We start from the raw sequence: 19,593 nt of genomic DNA, 5'->3' as shown, positions 1-19,593 counted from the left end.
TTTGTCAAACCGAAAACATCCTATGCTCTCACCTTCTGACTCAATGGTTTTCGCTTTAACATAGCATGGGCTATTTGCTCTCTCTCCAACATCCTATTATTACTATCAGGGAAACTGAACAATCAGATGTTGACACCGCAAGTTCCACTGCCCCAGCTAGCATGACTTAGGGATGGTACTTTTTTTGACTGACTGAGTGGGTGAAAACAGACTTACTGGGCTTCCCTAAACCTAACTGGACCTCACCTCAACTGGTTGGTAATGTGAGTAACATGTTATTGGTTTATGGTGTTGTTGAACATTGTGAAATGAAATACTTTTTGGTGGAGTCACCCTTGAGACACGCAAACATTGGTGCTATTCATGTTCCTAAACGAACATGGAATATAAATCTCTTAAACTCAGTTGGCAACATGTTGCTTCAAAACAGTATGGCTCTGGACCTTACAACTCTCCCTCTCTTTCACTGTCACAGACACACACACTCTGGCTGTGTGACAGAGGAGTAAATAAAGCTAAGCGATAGTTTACACACAAAAGTGTCAGTTGTATTTAGCGTCTCCATCTGCAAGTTAATGTTCTCTCCACAAGACTCTTTCGTTGTGTGTCTTAGTTTCTATCAATGAAACCGTAGACGAAACAGACCCCCCGACACACACGCATACGCACACAACGAAATACCAACTTGTGAGTTCCCTTCCAGGCTGACGCCATCGATGAGGATGTTTCCAGAAAACAAACCCTAGCTTTGCCATAAATATACTGTAACAAGGACAGCATTACGCAAGCAGAAGGGGGGGTCATCAAACTCAATGGGATGTGATACATCTCTCTCTGCCTCATAGAACTTCCCGAACCTGTCCCCTTTAGCCCATCTTGACAGGATGTCGACCCCATTTTAGGACAAAAACAGAAACCAGATGAGGACCAGATGAGGACCAGAAGAGGTGAGCCGTAGTTACAGATAAGGACCAGAACACATGGTGACCGGGTCATATGAACCGCAGAGAAGGGAAAAATTATGACCAGTACAGTACAGTTGGTCACTTGAACACATGGACATACCGCTGTGCAACTTGCATCTGGGAACCAAGGGGAACTGTGGTTGAATACAAAGGAGCAGCAAATGAAGCTCATCTGTCCCAATGAAGCTCGAGGCTGAACAAAGATGACTACAGTGATGTAGTGCTGAGTCACCGCCATCGTGCATAGGTGGCATGCATCTGCATATGTGTGCAAGTATGTGAGTGTGTGTCTGTGCGAGGTGCAGATTTATCACAGATGTATATATTTAACCTTTATTTAACTAGGCAAGTCAGTTAAGAACAAATTCATATCTACAATGACGGCCTACCCCAGCCAAACCCTCCCCTAACCCAGACGACACTGGGCCAATTGTGCGCCGCAATGTGGGATACACCAGGCTTGAAAAGATTTGCTGAGTACCTTTCTCTTGCTGAGACACCCAAAGAACTGAATTTATATGAATTAACATCTTTACATAATCATGAGAAAGGAATCTTCTAGTCCCTTATGGGACTAGTGGCCCACAGATTTCCACAGTGTTGTCATCGGCCCTATCCAGATGACACAGATGGAGTAAGGATGGGAAGGGGAGTGAGTTGTTCGGGCATTATAGCAATTAGTGTTCTGCTGTGTGAATTTACGAGCCACGTGTGAAGCCCTCCGATTAAGAATTATGATTAACTTCCCTCGCTTCCTGCCACCACACACCGCTCCTTTTGTCTCCCTCCCTCGATCCTGAATGTGACACACTCTCTCTCTCTCTCTCTCTCTCTCTCTCTCTCTCTCTCTCTCTCTCTTTCTCTCTCCATACCACATCATATGCACATATGCAAACAATATCCTTGCTACTTCAATGAGAGAGGTTATGTATTATGTGTGACTGTAACTGTGTGTGAAGGGGGCTTATAGCTGGTGCTATATATCAATGTGGGTGAATGTACTATGAGCATGTATTGGTTCTGTGAGCAGGGCCTAAAATTAGCACATGCCACCTGCCAAATGCAGGTAGATTTTGGCACTGGTGGGTAAAAATGTCTATTTCACCAGCCAAGTTGGAGGATGGTCAGGGGTCCAAAGTGCAAGCATTTCAATCGCATTTGTGAATATAAATAGTAAATGATGATCACATTTATAGCTAAATAAATGTTGCAGTAGTTGTTTTAAAAGTATTTATTATGTATTGTTACATTCCATAGCTGGTAAATTAATTGCACAAAGTCAAAGAACTACGATCCAGCTGATTCAAATAATTAAAGCATGATGACTAGTTGGTTATTTGAATCAGCTGTGTAGAGCAAAAAACAAAAAAAAGGGGGGGGGGGGGCGCTGGACCGACTGTGGGAAACTCTGCTTTTGCTTATCCCACCTCGCGCTGCAACACTGCCTGGCTGGGGGCTATGTGCGCCTTAAGAGCTGAGTGAAAGATTCCTTTTTAGAAGCGTTGCGCACAGGCATAAAAATTGGTCTAATTTACTTGGAACGCACGTCAACTGAAATAATACTTTGTTCTTGTGTTTCTTGGCTATTTACATTGTTTTGTTTCCAAGCCACGTTGTTTTTAAATGTTTGCGTTTCAACTGCTAAAGAGAAGACAACGCAACTGTTAGTCCGATTCTCAATCTCACAGGTACATGAATCTCTAGTCACGTTACCACGTTAACCTCCCACCTTTTCTGTTCGATTTTTTTGTTGGTCAAAATGTCAAAATAACGTTAATGAAAATATGTAATTCATTGTTATTTTAATATGTTGGTAATAGTTTTGTAAAAGCAATTAGGCAAGCGAGGCAGTGCTGTATCATGAATACAGTCACATGCAGATGAATCTGTTCGGCTCGACGCGATAGACAAGGGCCAGTCAACCCATCTACCTGCGACTGTATTTATGATACAGAATCGCCTTTTGTACCCCAAGGCTTAATTATCCACCTCATTTTCGAAAGGTGCAATAGGCACAGCCAAACAACGGAAGTGATGTATTTTTATTTTTTATTAACAAACAAATATCAACAATGTTCACTAATAAAACAGGTTTTAATTGCCTTTTTGTTTTTCATTTTAGTTAAAGTAGTACTGTTTAAATGTATTTATAAAGTGAACAAAGTTAGGTTTTGAATTAGGTCATTTGCATTTGTTAAAGGGGTATGTGAACATTTTGTCTCATCTGTGATATTTATAGGCTCAGGTCACAGAAAATATGAAATTAAACAATATATCACATTCATTTTCATTAGTAATACATTTATTGCTTTAGAAACATTACAAAGCATGCTCATCTGTGTTCTTGTTTTATTGGTGTAATTATTGTTGATTTTTATTTTATTTTGGCTGGTAAAAAATGTGAGTGGCTGGTAGATTTTTAAAATCTACCTAACACAGTGACTGGTGGACCAAAAAGTGAATTTTAGGCCCTGTTCGTGAGTGCATTTTACAAAACTTTTCATGTACTCAGATGGGCCGGAGAAAAAGTCCCAATGGACTAAATATAAATATTTACATCATTGGATTTTGTTTATTTCAGGAAGTTTTTCCAAAATACTGTAAACAGTAGGGGTGAAATGGTTCACAAAACTCACAGTTCGGTACGGTTTCGATACATCGACAAAATAAATGCCTGAGAAATATGTAATTTGTATTTATATTTTCCATTTATTATAATAGTAAACATGGGTAGCTTGAATTCCCAGGAGCATATGGAAACAAAGGGACAACAAAAAACAACAGTGCCTGCCTTAAAACATGAAAAAAAATAGTAATTTAAAACAGAACTTCAACAACAGTGCATAGTCCAGCAGCATATATCAAAATTAAGTTACATAGCAGTGACTTAAACAAAATAAGACCACTTGAGACTGATTACTTTACATTTTTTTTAAATTAATCAGATTTTCAAGTTTTTCTTTAAGAAGATTAGTCTTTCCACATGATCTGCAGTGAGCACAGATCGGCTTACTGTGACAATGTCAGCCGCTGTGGAGAATACCATCTCGCCAGGGACAGAGGTCCCAGGCTCAGCCAGGTAGCTGTGGAGAATACCATCTCGCCAGGGACAGAGGTCCCAGGCTCAGCCAGGTAGCTGTGGAGAATACTATCTCGCTAGGGACAGAGGTCCCAGGCTCAGCCAGGTAGCTGTGGAGAATACCATCTCGCCAGGGACAGAGGTCCCAGGCTCAGCCAGGTAGCTGTGGAGAAAACCATCTCTCTAGGGACAGAGGTCCCAGGCTCAGCCAGGTAGCTGTGGAGAATACTATCTCGCTAGGGACAGAGGTCCCAGGCTCAGCCAGGTAGCTGTGGAGAAAACCATCTCTCTAGGGACAGAGGTCCCAGGCTCAGCCAGGTAGCTGTGGAGAATACCATCTCTCTAGGGACAGAGGTCCCAGGCTCAGCCAGGTAGCTGTGGAGAATACCATCTCTCTAGGGACAGAGGTCCCAGGCTCAGCCAGGTAGCGCCTTGCTAACATGGCAACATGAAGGTATATTAACTCTTTGGTCTTCCACCATGTAAGTGGATCAGCATCCAGGGGAATACAGTCCACTTCCCTGTATGAGGTCACCTCCTTTTCTGGAGTAGAACCCCTGTAGTCTGCCATCTCTGGAGAGGGGTTGGCTCCTGTGGCTTGACCCTGCAGAATTAAATTAGATGACAATTACTCTCTCTGAAGTGGCATTAAAAATATGATTTGTTGTTAGAAATATATATATCAGACACTATTATGACAATTACAAATATTACCTTATAATGAATTGTTAAATTCCTAATTAATAAAATAATGAATGTCACATTAACAAAATAAATACAACACATGTTGTGTATTGGTCACAATCTCTGCTGTGAGTTCATTGTAGATTCTCAGACAAGCAGCAGCATCCAGGTGCAGTAGGGACTTGAACCGGGGGTCCAAAGTGGTGCTCTTGTGTAAGAAGTCTTGGACACCAGGGTCAGCATATCTAGGCTCCAGGTTAACTCAGATAGCAGTCTTGACATCCCTTACTGCGGGGTCATCTTCATCAGATGCCACCATTGATTTCAGGATCATTGTTTTCATAGAGCATTCCATCAGTTTCCATGGTCCTGCCTAAGTGCATATCAGTGTTGTGACTGTTTTGGGAGGTTTGCACACTTTGATAACTTCCTCTGCTAGTCTTCTGTAATTTTCAGACAAGGTCACAATACCTTTGACATACTTTCTCACGACTTGATCAGTCACTTTCTGCTCAAGGTACCTCTCACCCATGTCATGGCTTGAATTCCATCTTGTAGGGACATCTTGGCTTAGTTTATAGTTTGGCAGCTCCAGCATCTCCTGTTTTGTCTTCAAAACATGTGCAGCAGTTGTGCTTTTATGACAGACGGATACCACCATCCTGATCTTTGCTAGGAGTCGAGATTGGATCCACTGACATTTTTTTTAGATGCTAGATTAATAATGTGAGCAAAGCATCCTATATGTTTCCCTAATCCAGCTAGTGCAACTGTATTTACAATACTTTTAGCGTTGTCAGTGGTCACAGGAATCGTTACATTATCCCTCTCCAACTTCCACACTGCAACTACTTCCCTTAGCTCTTCCCCAAAGTTTACACTGGTGTGACTACTCTCAATGGGACGTGTTTGAAAGACATGGTTTTGTAATCCCCATTCTACCGTAATGAAATGAACCGTTACAGTAAAGTAGCTCTCTGTAGCTCTAGACGTCCAACTGTCTGTTGTTAGAGCAACAGACCGCGTTTCTGATAACTCGCTCTCAAGTTTTTGTTTGTTTGTATAAAGCAGGCTTTAATGTCTGGGCAAAATGTGTACGGGAAGGAATAGTGAAGCGCGCTCGACCACTTTAAACATGTTTCTGAACCCCGCATTATCTACCACGGATATGGTCGCATACATGCTGCTATGAATTTTGCTATCGCTGCGTTGATTTCTTTAGCCCTATCGGAGTCAGACGCATATTGCTGTCTGAAGGCTGTGGGGAGAACTGTTTGCCGTTTCATTTTTTCGCCTAGTCCCACGGATTGGCACTTTGAGGTGTCGGCGCAAATGAGGAGTCATGTTACTTGTATTGCCACTCAAATAGGCTATCTGCAAAATGAACTGAGCCTACATGTTGTAGATGTTTTATTCACCACTCGTTGGTAATCCCCGTTATAGTTTACAGGGAAACCGAAATGTTCCCATGTGGCAGACCTGAATGATACTGGGCCGTCTTCTTGTTCTGGCTCGCCATGTTGCTCCTTTGCATTTAGCTAACTGCGAATTCCTTCATAAGGTAATTGCTGCTACAACGGCCTCAGCTCTGTTCTCGTTGGGAGTGAAAAAACTAATGAGCGGAGCTGCAGACAACTATAAACAACTTTATTACTATGTGGACATTTTTCCCACGTTAATTTATACGCCACTGGTTTATGCAAAACATTTTTTTACAATTAAATATATTTTTCTAGCAATAATATATTATTCATGTATTGTTCGGTTCGCAGTGCGTCCCGAACCGTGCAATGTGGAACCTGTACCATACGGTTCAATACGAATACACATGCCGTTTCACCCCTAGTAAGCAGTGAATCAACATTTTACATTTTTGTCACACACACACACGAGCTGAGGGTCAAATTCTCTAGTCTATTAAAGACAAATTACAGTCTTCCTCTTTACTTACTCACCCTGAGCCAAAGGCTACAGCTGGGAAGTGGGTACAGCAGTTATTAGAGAGAGACAGAGAAAGGATACAGTAAACTCAGCCACTGCGACTGAGACAATGATGGGAGGATGTAGATGAAGGCGAGTGACCGTAAAGGCCTTGAAGTGACTCTCTTTCTCTGCCTTCAGCACCTGCCCATTAGGGGCCTAGGTTAATGACAGGTTGGCCCCTGTGTGGGATGAGGGGAGGGGGACGCACTCAAAATGAGAGGGCACCCCCGGGAATGAGAGAGAGGAGAGAGTTATTTGCTCCTCTGACAGCCATTCTTACCCCTGGCTACAGGTATGCTTGAGGTATGAAGGGAACCTGTGTGTGTGTGTGTGAGAGAGAATATGTGTAAGAAAGATAAGGTTTGTATTCGTGTGTTTGTGTAGTCACGGTGCGGAGGAGGCCGGGGTGAGGGTGGCAGAGGGGAAAGTTGTCTCCAGTCACCTCATAACTTCACATGAGACTTATGGTCTCCAGCATCTCTGGTTTACCTCAACATCCTCATCAACAGAGAACGAGAGGAGGGGGGACTCTTTGGCTAGACAGTACTTTATTTTTTTCCTTTTGAACTAACAATACAATTTCAGATTGACTTTCATCAACTCAATACTTGTCATTAAAAGGTATACAAAAGCAGAAAAGTGTGTGACAGAGAGAAAAGACAAAGGGAATGAGAGAGGGAGTGACTAAAAGCAAATGAAAGAGCTAGGGCTGCTAACATCCAGAGAGCTGAACTCTGTCCTTTTAATAATTACAAACTTCAAAGGCTGTTTCCTCGTTAAAACAGACATAATTCTCTCCATCCTTTGAAGCAGGAAGAAAAGAGAGAGATGGACAGAGAGGGAAGGCGCTCTGTGTTTGTAGTGCCAAGAATTGAAAGAGAAAGAAACAATGACGAGAGTTATCTCTAAGATGTGTTTGGTGACTAGTTTACAACAAGTGGAGACTGGGACGGGATGGCCATTTCCTTATTGCAGAGAGAGAGACCACATCCCTCTTGAAAAGAGATTAGATTGTGAGATAAACATGGAATAATAAGGGTAGACAATAGTGATTCAGAAACGGGGTGAAGCTATTTTTTTAAAGGATTTAAAATAAAACTAATAGTCCACGATTCTCAGATACATTTTGTACACCCTTTACCACCCCCTGAACGTCAAATAAACACCAATAAATGACAAAGACAAAATCTGTGAGATTAGGTTTTCATATAGAAATAAAAACATTTGATGTAGAAATAAGATGCATAACAACCCCAATCATGATAACTCAAACCAGAACAGGAACAAAAAGACAGGCATAGCCCAGAACTACAGTATAAAAAATTTCATTTTTAATTCTACACAAAAACATTTTTACAGCATTGTATTGTAATCATTGCAGAAAGTAGCAAATGAAAGAAAAGCCACTGCAAAATAGTGTATTTGGAGAGAAAGAAAATTAAAAAACAGAAAAAGAATGCAGATTTTTGTTGTTTGTTGCAGAGTTAAAAGTGAGAAAACCGCTGAATCCAGGTAAGATCTTATAGTTGAAGATAGCCTTCGTTAATCTATAAATATTTCATTAGTAACGCTTCCACTGACTGGATGGTTCTGTTTGTACCTGTGCTGTAAGTATGATTGCTGTCACCAAGAGAAAGTAGAGGAAGGGAGAAAAGACAAACAGCAGAGGGACGGAAAAGTACCTCAGAACCCTTGTTTGCATATTGACTAGTGTGTGTGTGTGTGTGTGTAAGGAAAACTACAGTATTTTTAAATAAGCTCAGAGTCCAAATGTAGAAATATAGAGCAGAAAATCCCCCTTAGTGAGCTTGTGCCGAGAAAAGGCCCGTTGGCCACCTCAGCTATGCACTCATCCTCTCTCCCTAATCTTGCTCTCTATCCCACAGGGATGCAGCATGGAGGGAATACAGTCATGGATTCCTCTAAATTACTAATCACTCTCATGTGTCTGATACAAGGGGCTGAGAGCAGTCAGAGGGTAACATGTTAAACACAAACAAAATGTGTGTGTGAGAGAGAGCTCGGTTTCGCGGAATCTAGTGCCAATGACTAGGACAGTAAGGGTTTGGCTATTGTTGGAACACATTGGGGGAGCATTTGGGGTCGTTGTTGATGGTGAAAGCAAAAAAAAAAAACCACACAAACATCAATCATCACACTGCCTAAGTACAGAGCATGCCCAGTGACCTGCTTAGTGACCTCTGACCTTTCGTTGCCACCTCAGCCTTAATGACGCATCACGGTCTGATTTCTAAGGGGCGGGGCATATGGCCATGAATGAAAACACCACAACAACCACAACAGGATGAACTAAGTGATGACCTGGGGAACAGACGAGAACTGGGGTCAGACATTGTGTCCCATATATAGGTAACTCCCAAAATAAAAGGAAACACTTGAGTAAATGAGGGATACAAAGTATATTGAAAGCAGGCGCTTCCACACAGGTGTGGTTCCTGAGTTAATTAAGCAATTAACATCCCATCATTCTCAGGGTCATGTATAAAAATGCCCAGTTACCCATTATTTTGGCTTCCATGGCTAGAAGAGATCTGAAAAAGAGCATCTGCTAAATTAATCAAATCTCAGAGACTGAAAGAGGGTCTGAAAAAAGCATAGGGGGTTTAAAGAACACTTATGGGAGATTCTGTAGTGGCGCCTGAGACAGCGTTTTTCACCACCAACAAAACACCAAATGATGGAATTTCACATGGTAGAATGGTGTCGCATCCCTCCAATAAAGTTCCAGACACTTGTAGAATCTATGCCAAAGTGCACTGAAGCTGTTCTGGTGGCCCAACGCCCTATTAAGACACTTTATGTTGGGGTTTCCTTTATTGTGGCAGTTACCTGTACTTCCCCATCGTAATGAAAAATAAATGATTGCCGAGGATCCCTTTGGGTGAGTTGCGAGACATGCTGCCAAGCAAGGGCTTGGAGGAGGAATGGCAGTATACACATGCAATAGAGATATTTAAAAGCTCTGCAATAGAGATACAGCCAGAACTGTCAGTATTGAGCAACTCAATCCAATAGGTTGACTGGGAAATCCACAGCAAGACAAATATGTCAGCAAGATGAGAGTCTAGCTCTGCTTTTCATCATCGGCGTGTGTCTTTGTGACTGAGTCAAAAGTCTGTGTCCGCTGTGTGCAGTCACACACACACGCACACACACACACACACACACACACACACACACACACACACACACACACACACACACACACACACACAGCCTTCAGAAAGTATTCACATCCCTTTACTTTTTCCACAGTTAGCTATTAAATTGAGATTGTGTCACACACAATAACCAATAATGTTAAAGTGGAATTATATATATATATATATTTTTTTTTTAATCTGAAATGTTTTGAGTCAATAAGTATTCAACCCCTTTGTTATGGCAAGCCTAAATAAGTTCAGGAGTTAAAATGTGCTTAACAAGTCACATAAGTTGGACTCATTCTGTGTTCAGTAATAATGGTTAACATGATTTTTGAATGACTACCCCTATCTCTGTACCCCACATGCATTTAGCTAATGTCCCTCAATCGAGTAGGACATTTTAAGCAGAGATTCAACCACAAAGACAGGGAGGTTTTTCAATGTCCCGCAAAGAAGGGCACTGATTGGTACAGTAGACGCTGAATATCCCTTTGAGAATGGTGAAGTTATTAATTAGGCTTTGGAGGGTGTATCAATACACCCAATCACTACAAAGATACAGGCGTCATTCCTAACTCAATTGCCGGAGAGGAAGGAAATTGTTCAGGGATTTCACCACGAGGCCAATGGTGATTTAAAAACAGTTACAGAGTTTAATGGTTGTGATATGAGAAAACTGAGGATGGATCAACAACATTGTAGTTACTCCACAATACTAACCTAAATGACAGAGTGCAAAGAAGCATGTACAGAATAAACATATTCTAAAACACGCATCCTGTTTGCAACAAGGCACTTAAATAATACTGCAAAAAAATGTGGCAAAGAAATTTACTTTTTGTCCTGAATACAAAGCGTTATGTTTGGGGCAAATCCAATACAACACATTACTGTGTACCAATCTCCATATTTTCAAGCATTGTGGTGGCTGCATCATGTTATGGGTTTGCTTGTCATCAGCAAGGACTAGGGAGTTTTTTTAGGATAAAAAGAAACAGAATACAGTTAAGCACAAGCAAAATCTGATTCAATGTTCTTTCCAACAGACACTGGGAGACAAACTCACCTTTCAGCAGAACAAGAACCTAAAACACAAAGCCAAATCTACACTGGAGCTGTTTACCAAGAACACAGTGAATGTTCTTGAGTGGCCTAGTTACAGTTTTGACTTAAATCTGCTTGAAAATGTATGGCAAGGCATAAAAATGGCTTTCTAGCAATGATCAACAACCAACTTGACAGAGCTTGAATACTTTTTTAAAGAATAATGGGCAAATAGTGTACAATCCAGGTGTGTAAAGCTCTTATATACTTAGCCAAAAAGACACAGCTGTAATCACTGCCAAAGGCATTTCTCACATGTAGTCTCAGGGGGGAGAATACTTATCAAGATATAGTAGTTTAATTTTTTTGTATTTTGTTAATAAATGTTACAATTTGTCTTCCACTTTGACATTACAGGGTGTTTTGTGTCGATCATTGACCAAAAATGACAATGAAATGCATTTTAATCCCACTTTGTAACAACAAAGGACAACATTAGGACATGTACATAAACACACGTATGCACATGCTACCCCTCAGACAGTACCCCACGTCGAGCCCAGCCCTGACTCAGAGCTGTAAACTCCCCTATCCCATCATCCTAGGTGGCGAATGAGGAAGCCCGACGTGCTAAGACAGGTGTGACATCACAAGTTTCCCTCCCCTTCGACTGCAACACACTCCAAATTACATGTCTGGCTCTGTTTCCCTTTGACACGGAAGAGAGAAGACAGACATGATTCCATTCGTACTCTTCACACCTTCCTCACCCCCTCTAGGAGACTTTAAATTATGTCTCTAATTACAACACACACAACCCCAAGGCTTGGCATGGAGAGAAGTCTCATTAGTAGCAGAAGGAATACTAATAGATAAATTAGCTATGGAGATGAGAGAGCATCAGCAGTAAATGACACGAGAGAGAAAGAGGGGGAGGGAGGAAGAGAGAGAAGAAAGAGACAGGAAATACAGCGAGGAAGATGGAGAATATAACAATACAGTGAGAGAAAGAATGAAGAAGTGTCTTTAAAAATCCCCTTTCACTCCTCAGTGGCATACAGTACAACCATGTAAACTCAGTGTGACTTTATGAACGTCCAGCCGTGTAGCGCATGATGTGACTCGGGAAAACTAAGGCAACTTCTGTTAGTAGGGGGTCCCACTAAGCATGTCGGGGCTGTCTCTTTCTCTAGGAGAAGGAAGAGGAGAGAGGAGGTGGAGAGCGGCATCTTGCTGCCTCTCTTTTTAAACAGATCAGCCCTCTTTCAGCTTGGCCTTCCACATTTTGGGCGGAACAACTTTCCCCAAACACATAATGGTCCAAAAGAGACAGAGGGCGAAGGAAGAGAGGAAAAGAGATGGAGAACAGAAGGGTACATTTTCTCCTGGTGGGCTCCTTTATGAGACAAGTTGAATGAGATGACGTCACACTGCGTTTGCGTCACTCTTCGTCCCCCAGTCACGTGGGTTTTCCTGCTCTCTAAAGAGTCCGTTCGGAGTTTGCAACGTTCCTAGTTGTCGGGTGTTACCAAACTTTGCCAGGGGTGTCAGTCGCTAGGCGCGGGTATGACGCTGATGTGGAGGAAGTTATCAGGGTGACTGAGGTGCTCGCTCAGCCACTGCAATGGGGTCTCCAGCAGGGGCTCAATCCCATGGATCACCACCTGGTAGCGCTTGGACTCGTCTGTATAAGGAGAGAGAAAAGGGAGACATGGAGGAGGGGAGATGGAGGATGAGAGGGAGCTCCAACTTAAAAATCCTTTTGACTTTGTGTCGGACTCCATATATTTCTATTTCTACAAACAGAAATGCTAGAATTTTCTTAAAAACATCACCACTCATAGATTACAGTGTGGGAGTTTGTGTGTGTGTGCAAGCGATAGTTAAGTGAGCGTGTGTTTAAGTTGTCCTCTCACCTCAGAATGACCGAAGGCTCTCGGCTAGCGACAGACAGATTAATCAATCACAGTGACCAGGACTGACCCAGGGACTGACCACGGGGTCACACAGCAAGACAAATGAGCCTCACTCGGATGGCCCGACAAGGTGTGCACGTGTGTGTTTCTGTGTGTGCATGAGAGAGTGTGTGTGTGTGTGAGAGAGAGTTAGTATGATAATCTGCATGCGCTCTGTGTTTGGATGTATGGCTACGTGCATGAAATGTGTGAAAGATTGCCAGCAGGTAGACGCATCTGAATGGGTGTCCATGTGAGTAAGTCTCAATGGGCATATGTTGTATGTGTGTACATCGATATCTGTAAGTTACTGGTTTACTCAAAGCAACAGTAGCCCCACCCCTTCAGAGACACTGGGCCCCAGGTCACAACCTTTCACCCACTCATATCAGAGCACTGAGGGGAAGGGCGGGGTCAAAACACTAGAGGGGGCCGTAGCCAAGTCATGTAGGAGCTCAGTGTCTATATGACTACACACATATGCACACATACACTGACCGTTTCTCCTTATACGTTACCAAAAGATGCATACTGTTGCATGTACACGTAATATCTGAACAACCGTTACGATCGTTAGAAATATCTGTCTGAGTGAAGAATCCAGGGTTAGTAAGAAGCTCCTCAGGCACACCCACCACCTGCAGACTGGTATATAGTATGGAAATACAGTGCCGTGAAAAAATATTTAAATACTTTCTGATTTTCACTATTTTTGCATATTTTTGTTAATGAATGTTATCAGATTTTCAACCAAAACCTAATTAGATAAGAGCAACCTGAGTCTACAAAAGAACACTTTTTTTTTTCCCAAATGTATCCAATAAACAAAGTTCTGCAACACCCAATACCCCTGTGTGAAAAAGTAATTGCTCACACAATAACTGGTTGTGCCACTTTTAGCTGCAATGACTGCAACCAAGTGCTTCCTGCAGTTGTTGATCACTCTCTCACGTCGCTGTGAAGGAATTTTAGCCCACTCTTGCATGCAGAACTGCTTAACTCAGCGACATTTGTGGATTTTAAAATTTTATTTATTTATTGAACCTTTATTTAACCAGGTAGGCAAGTCCAGAACTTCAAATTAGTTGCTTGTAGACTTGATTGTGTTTTGAATCATTGTCTTGCTGTATGACCCAGCTGAGCTTTAGTTTCAGCTCACAATAAATAGCAAACCATCACACTACCACCATCATTGGTATGAGTTTCTTACTGTGGAATGCAGTGTTTTACCTTTGAATCATATGTCTGTAGAACATTCTTCCAAGAGTCTTGATGATCATCCAGGTGCTTTTTGGCAGACTTGAGTCAACTTTTTGGATGAGATGACATTATGTCTGGTGAAAATCAAACACTGGTGGTAGAGTGATGGTTTGGGGTCAGCATGGTGGTGGTAGAGTGATGGTTTGGGGTCAGCATGATGGTGGTAGAGTGATGGTTTGGGGTCAGCATGGTGGTGGTAGAGTGATGGTTTGGGGTCAGCATGGTGGTGGTAGAGTGATGGTTTGGGGTCAGCATGGTGGTGGTAGAGTGATGGTTTGGGGTCAGCATGATGGTGGTAGAGTGATGGTTTGGGGTCAGCATGGTGGTGGTAGAGTGATGGTTTGGGGTCAGCATGGTGGTGGTAGAGTGATGGTTTGGGGATGCTTTGCTGCCTCAGGACCTGGACGACTTGTCTTAATAGAAGGAACCATGAATTCTGCTCTGTCTCAGAGAATTCTACAGGAGAATGTCTGGCTATTCATCTGTGAGCTGAAACTGAAGCTCAGCTGGGTCATACAGCAAGACAATGATTCAAAACACAATCAAGTCTACATGGAAATAGTTAAAAAGCAAAAGAAATTGGAAGTTCTGTAACAGCTCAAATTCCTGACCTAATCCACAAATGTCGCTGAGTTAAAGCAGTTCTGCATGCAAGAGTGGGCAAAAATCCTCGCCAGCGATGTGAGAGACTGATCATCAACTACAGGAAGCATTTGGTTGCAGTAATTGCAGCTATAGGTGGCACAACCAGTTATTGAGTGCCAGAGGGCAACTTCTTTTTCACACAGGGGAATTGGGTGTTGCATAAGTTTGTTAATTCAATAAATAAAACAAGTATACATGTTTAGTGTTATTTGTTAACTCAGTTTCCCTTAGCCTAATTTTAAGGCCTATTACATTGAAATAACTTGATCCCACTTTAAACCAACTACTGCTCTCGAGAAAGTAAAACAATGACTGCATTACCGATTGTGGCCTGTGTTCATGATGCCGTTCCAGCAATGTACATTTGAACATTTTAGTCATTTAGCAGATGCGCTCATCCAGAGCGATTTACAGGAGCAATTAGGGTTATGTGCCTTGCTCAAGGGCATATTGTCAGATTTTTCACCGAGTTGGCTCTAGGATTTAAACCAGCGACCTTTCAGTTGCTGGCCCAATATTCTTAACCGCTAGGCCGCCCTACGTATAGCCATACATAGCAATTTATATGTATACTCTACGATCACATTCATACGATCAATACACTCACAAGTACTGACATTCATATTGCAATCTCACTTTCTCTGTCTTTCTCTCTCTCTTCCACATACTGTGCCCCTGGTGACAGTAGCAGGCACACGTGGGGGGCGCTCCCCTGACACTCTCACTATGTCAAGGGAAATTCATCCCAAATATACACAGCTTGAATACCTGCACATAGAATGTATGGTCTGGTAGGCCCTCTTATGGTTGTCATATATTTTTCAGAGGGTGGAGACCAATGTGATTAATTTGTAATTCTCCTCTGAAACGTTGTGAAAGCGCTGTGTCATAGTGGAAGAATTTTGAGTCCTCCAGATAGAGTTCTATTGTGTATTTTCCATGGATCCTTCTATACTGTGGCCAGAAGGCATGGTCCCCTAGGTTTTACTAGAACATGACATAATATTAGGGCTCTTAGGAAGACTGACAGAGATGTTTTCAAATCTGAATCACACTATGCTGCTGTGAGCCATTAACATGGCTAACCAGAGACCTATGGGCTCTTGTCACAAGTAGTGCACTATTTAGGGAATAGGGTGGCATTTGGGATGCATATATGGTTGTTATACATTCCTATAGTGATTTGGGATTGGGGCCAATCAAGTTGTGTTTGATTAATGTTAATGCATTACTATAGTAAAGTATGCATCCCAAATGGCACTCTATTCCCTCCATAACAACTTATTTCTAAAGAGGAATACTGACCACCATATTTGAATAAAAATAAAAAATGACAAATTTGCTCACCCATGAACACACACTGCGGTTGAGTATTGCGGCGACTAACAGTCAAGACATGATGTTTTGTTACTTAAGTACAGCAAGGTCCAATTTAAGAAAGCCGCAAGCCCATTCATCCCTGCAGTGAGGCCAGCCAAGACGAAACAGTTACACCAGAACTCAACCAACACACTGACCGGCCAATAAGAAATATGTGTGTATGTTAGGGGGAACTGACAGGTATAAATCTATCAATACATCTCTCTAGACCTGAAATACATGTTTGTCTTATGATGTCTCATAAGAGTAATTTCCTTCAGAAAGTTAAGTAGTTTGTTCTTCCATGAATAAACTCCTCAATTGCATTTCTAAGAAAGAACAGGGAAATGGAGTTTGCAGGTATACAATAAACAGACCATAAGGTATTGACTTGGAGACCTTGGTCTCATTTCTGCCTCCCCCTACTCAACACCTAGCAACACCTCACACACCCACCGTCCCTCATATCAAACCAACCACTGAAACCCAGAACACCCCCGCACTCTGAACAGTGAGACGGCCCGTTTGATGAGAAGAGACTGGATTCGCTATTGATACTGACTGTGGTGTTCTGTGTGGGTGGATTGGCCAATAGTTTCACTCCTTTGTTCTGTGGGCTGTACCATGAATGAGTAAAATCAATAAGAGGGGTGTGTAGGCGACTATTGTTGGCGCGTGGGCTTGTCAGTCGGGGGGGATTTCTGCATTCTCCACTTATTAGAAATATCACCACAAAAACAGTTTTTCTTTATAAAAGAAACATGTCACATCTGTAAAGGACATGACGGGGGAATTCTCGGAAGGCTTTGACCCGCCGAGGCAACTATTTCTGAGGCTTGTGCAATTGAACTTGTCCTGCGTCATACATGGGGAGAAACGTGTTACTGTTCAGACATATCTCTCCTGCCTCTAACCCAGTCAAACCATGTCTAATACCTTGGTCAAAACAAAGCGTTCGCAGACGTCAAAGCTGACCAACCGACTGCTAATCAGAATAAGATGCTGACGTCCGATTTTCCTGCGTGGGTGGAAGAACATCGGTCCGGTCCGGTAACAGTACGACTCATCTGAGTATCACGCCGCCATATGCTGGGAATCCCCAGTTAATATAACCCTGGTTACATGTTTCGTTGGGTTAGTTCAGTTTGACAGGTTTCGGGGTGCTTGAAGGGCCATCAAGGCTTCCAGACAAAACAGAGGGGAATGTTTAAAAAAATGTTGGTTTGATGTTTGAAACATCACAGAGTGCTGGGACATCCTTATCCGATAGGTCCTCACAGGGAATCGGGTCCCCAGAATACATCTGTGAACAATGCCACCATTAGGCTGCCTGAGTACCCCCCCCAGTCCCTCTAATCCAAACACACCGCTATAATCCCCCGCTATCGCACACCCATCTCCCCAGTGAGGAAGAAAGGGAAACACAACAAAGCAGCACTTTCACCTTTATCAAGCCAAGCCACTACCACCCTCAGAGGAGAAGAGAGAAGGAATTAAGAAAAGAGGGAAATGGATAAAAGAGATTATATAAGTACAGGAAGGGTATGAAAAGAAAATATAGAGATTCTTGATAAAGCAAGAGAGTGGGAGAGAAGGAGCGAGCAAGAGAAAGACATGAGGAAGGCAGACAGAGAGCGAAAGAGAGAGGCAGGCAGGCAGGCAGACAGAACAGAAGTAATGGTAGTGGTGCATTGCTCCATGCAGGTGATTCTCCTGCAGGTCCTCTGTCTCACAGCTCCATTGTCTGCTTATCTACTTCCTCTGCACAGCCCTCCAGACACTACCTGTTTAGGCTGCCTCTCTCTCTCCATCTCCATCGCTCCCTCTTCTCTACATGTAGCGCCGCTCCTCATTCGACTATGTATTTTCTTCCCCTCCCCCTTGCTTTTCACTCTTTCACATGAGGGTGACTATTTTCCCTCCTCAACCCTCTCCTGTGTTTTATCTCTAAAAGTCCTCTTTTACTGTGTAAGTAAAATAGACCTACATGGCTGATGTCTTTTATCTTCTGGCTTCCTGTGAGATGCAGAGCCCCCTTTGATAGCACAGTGAGGAAGAAACAGGTCTGCTTTCTCTTGTGGGACTGTGTGTGTGTAAGAGAGGTATATGTAGTATAGGTGTAATTAGTGTAGTGCAATGTCTATGAGTAGGTAAGTACCGTCGCTGGATATGGCCACGGGGTACACCTCCTTCAGCAGATCCCCCAGCGTGTGTGTGTAGCCGTCGGACGAGATGGGGCGAAACAACTTCTGGATGAATGGCCTGTCACTCATCGTCTACACGGAGAGTGGGGAGAGGAATCAGAGCATGACAATTAAATTACATACAGTGCCTTTGGGAAGTATTCACACCCCTTGATTGTTTCCACATTTTGCTGTGTTATAGCCTGAATTTAAAATGCATTAAATTGAGATTGTGTGCCTGTGATCTACATGCAATACCCAACAATGTAAAATATTACATTAATTTTGTAATGATTACCCCATCTCTGTACACCACACATACAATTGTATATAAGGTCCCTTGGTTGAGCAGTGAATTCAAGCACAGATTCACTGAATATCCCTTTTAGCCTGGTGAAGTTATTAATTAGGATTTGGATGGTGTATCAATACACCCAGTCACTACAAAGATACAGGCGTCCTTCCTAACTCAGTTGCCAGAGAGGAAGGAAACCGCTCAGGGATTTCAACACGAGGCTAATTTTAAAACAGTTACAGAGTTTAACGGTCATGACAGGAGAAAACTGAGGATGGATCAACAACATTGTAGTTACTCCACAATACTAACCTAAATGACAGAGTGCAAAGAAGTCGGTACAGAAAACAAATATTCCAAAACATGCATCCTGTTTGCAATAAGTTACTTCATTTATTACTCAAGTACTTTTATGCAATAGCTTGACAAAGCCACACAATAGCTCCAATGCAAGAACATAAAATGAAGTGCTTATTCTAGGCTACAAGTCATTACTCGATTATTTCTGGCACTGACCCAAGCCCTCGGGAACTGCGCCCCAAATGAATATACAACTAAATAAACCAAAGTCTCTGACGATTCAATCACAGGCTACTCCAGTGATAAAAGTTAGGTGCAATTGATCATGTCATACATGAGGGTAGCCTCATGATATCTCTCAATATTGGCCACCATTAACTGGATATTTGAGTGATAAAGTGAACTATACCTGACAAGTGTAAGTGGTTTAGGCTAATTTTCCCATCCTTTGTGGACTCTGCCTGTAAATCAACAAAAGGGTGCATTTGCCGATGTACTGTTAGCTGATAATGTTTACTTTGCAATAGAAACTTAGAACTTTTCCTCTCCAACTGCAGCGTAGACCTATCTAGTGAAGTTAGCTAACATTATCCCCTTTTTAACATTGTTTTTTAGTGTTTAATTATGATTGCTGCTGACAGACATGACAGGCACCGAGGTAATAACATATAATT

The 19,593-nt window shown here is 42.3% G+C and overlaps 1 protein-coding gene across 3 annotated transcripts in view; it reads right to left on the bottom strand.

Moving 5' to 3' along the window:
* Positions 1-3,385: 3,385 nt before the first annotated feature.
* The window catches only part of LOC135522218 (autophagy protein 5-like), a 36,465-nt gene continuing 20,257 nt past the window's right edge, over positions 3,386-19,593 (bottom strand). For 2 of the 3 annotated variants that reach the window (XM_064948278.1, XM_064948277.1), the window contains exons 8-9: positions 18,300-18,417; positions 12,381-12,606 (exon numbers count right to left, since the gene is read on the bottom strand). In XM_064948278.1, the coding sequence (XP_064804350.1) occupies positions 12,470-12,606; positions 18,300-18,417 (255 nt within the window). In that variant the 3' untranslated portion in view covers positions 12,381-12,469. Of the gene's footprint in view, positions 4,649-12,380; positions 12,607-18,299; positions 18,418-19,593 lie in introns of those variants that run through there. The other variant, XM_064948279.1, reaches the window with a different exon arrangement.

Source organism: Oncorhynchus masou, chromosome 30 (assembly GCF_036934945.1).
Source record: "Oncorhynchus masou masou isolate Uvic2021 chromosome 30, UVic_Omas_1.1, whole genome shotgun sequence".
Lineage (NCBI taxonomy): Eukaryota > Metazoa > Chordata > Actinopteri > Salmoniformes > Salmonidae > Oncorhynchus > Oncorhynchus masou.
This window is presented reverse-complemented; position numbering and strand designations above follow the sequence as displayed.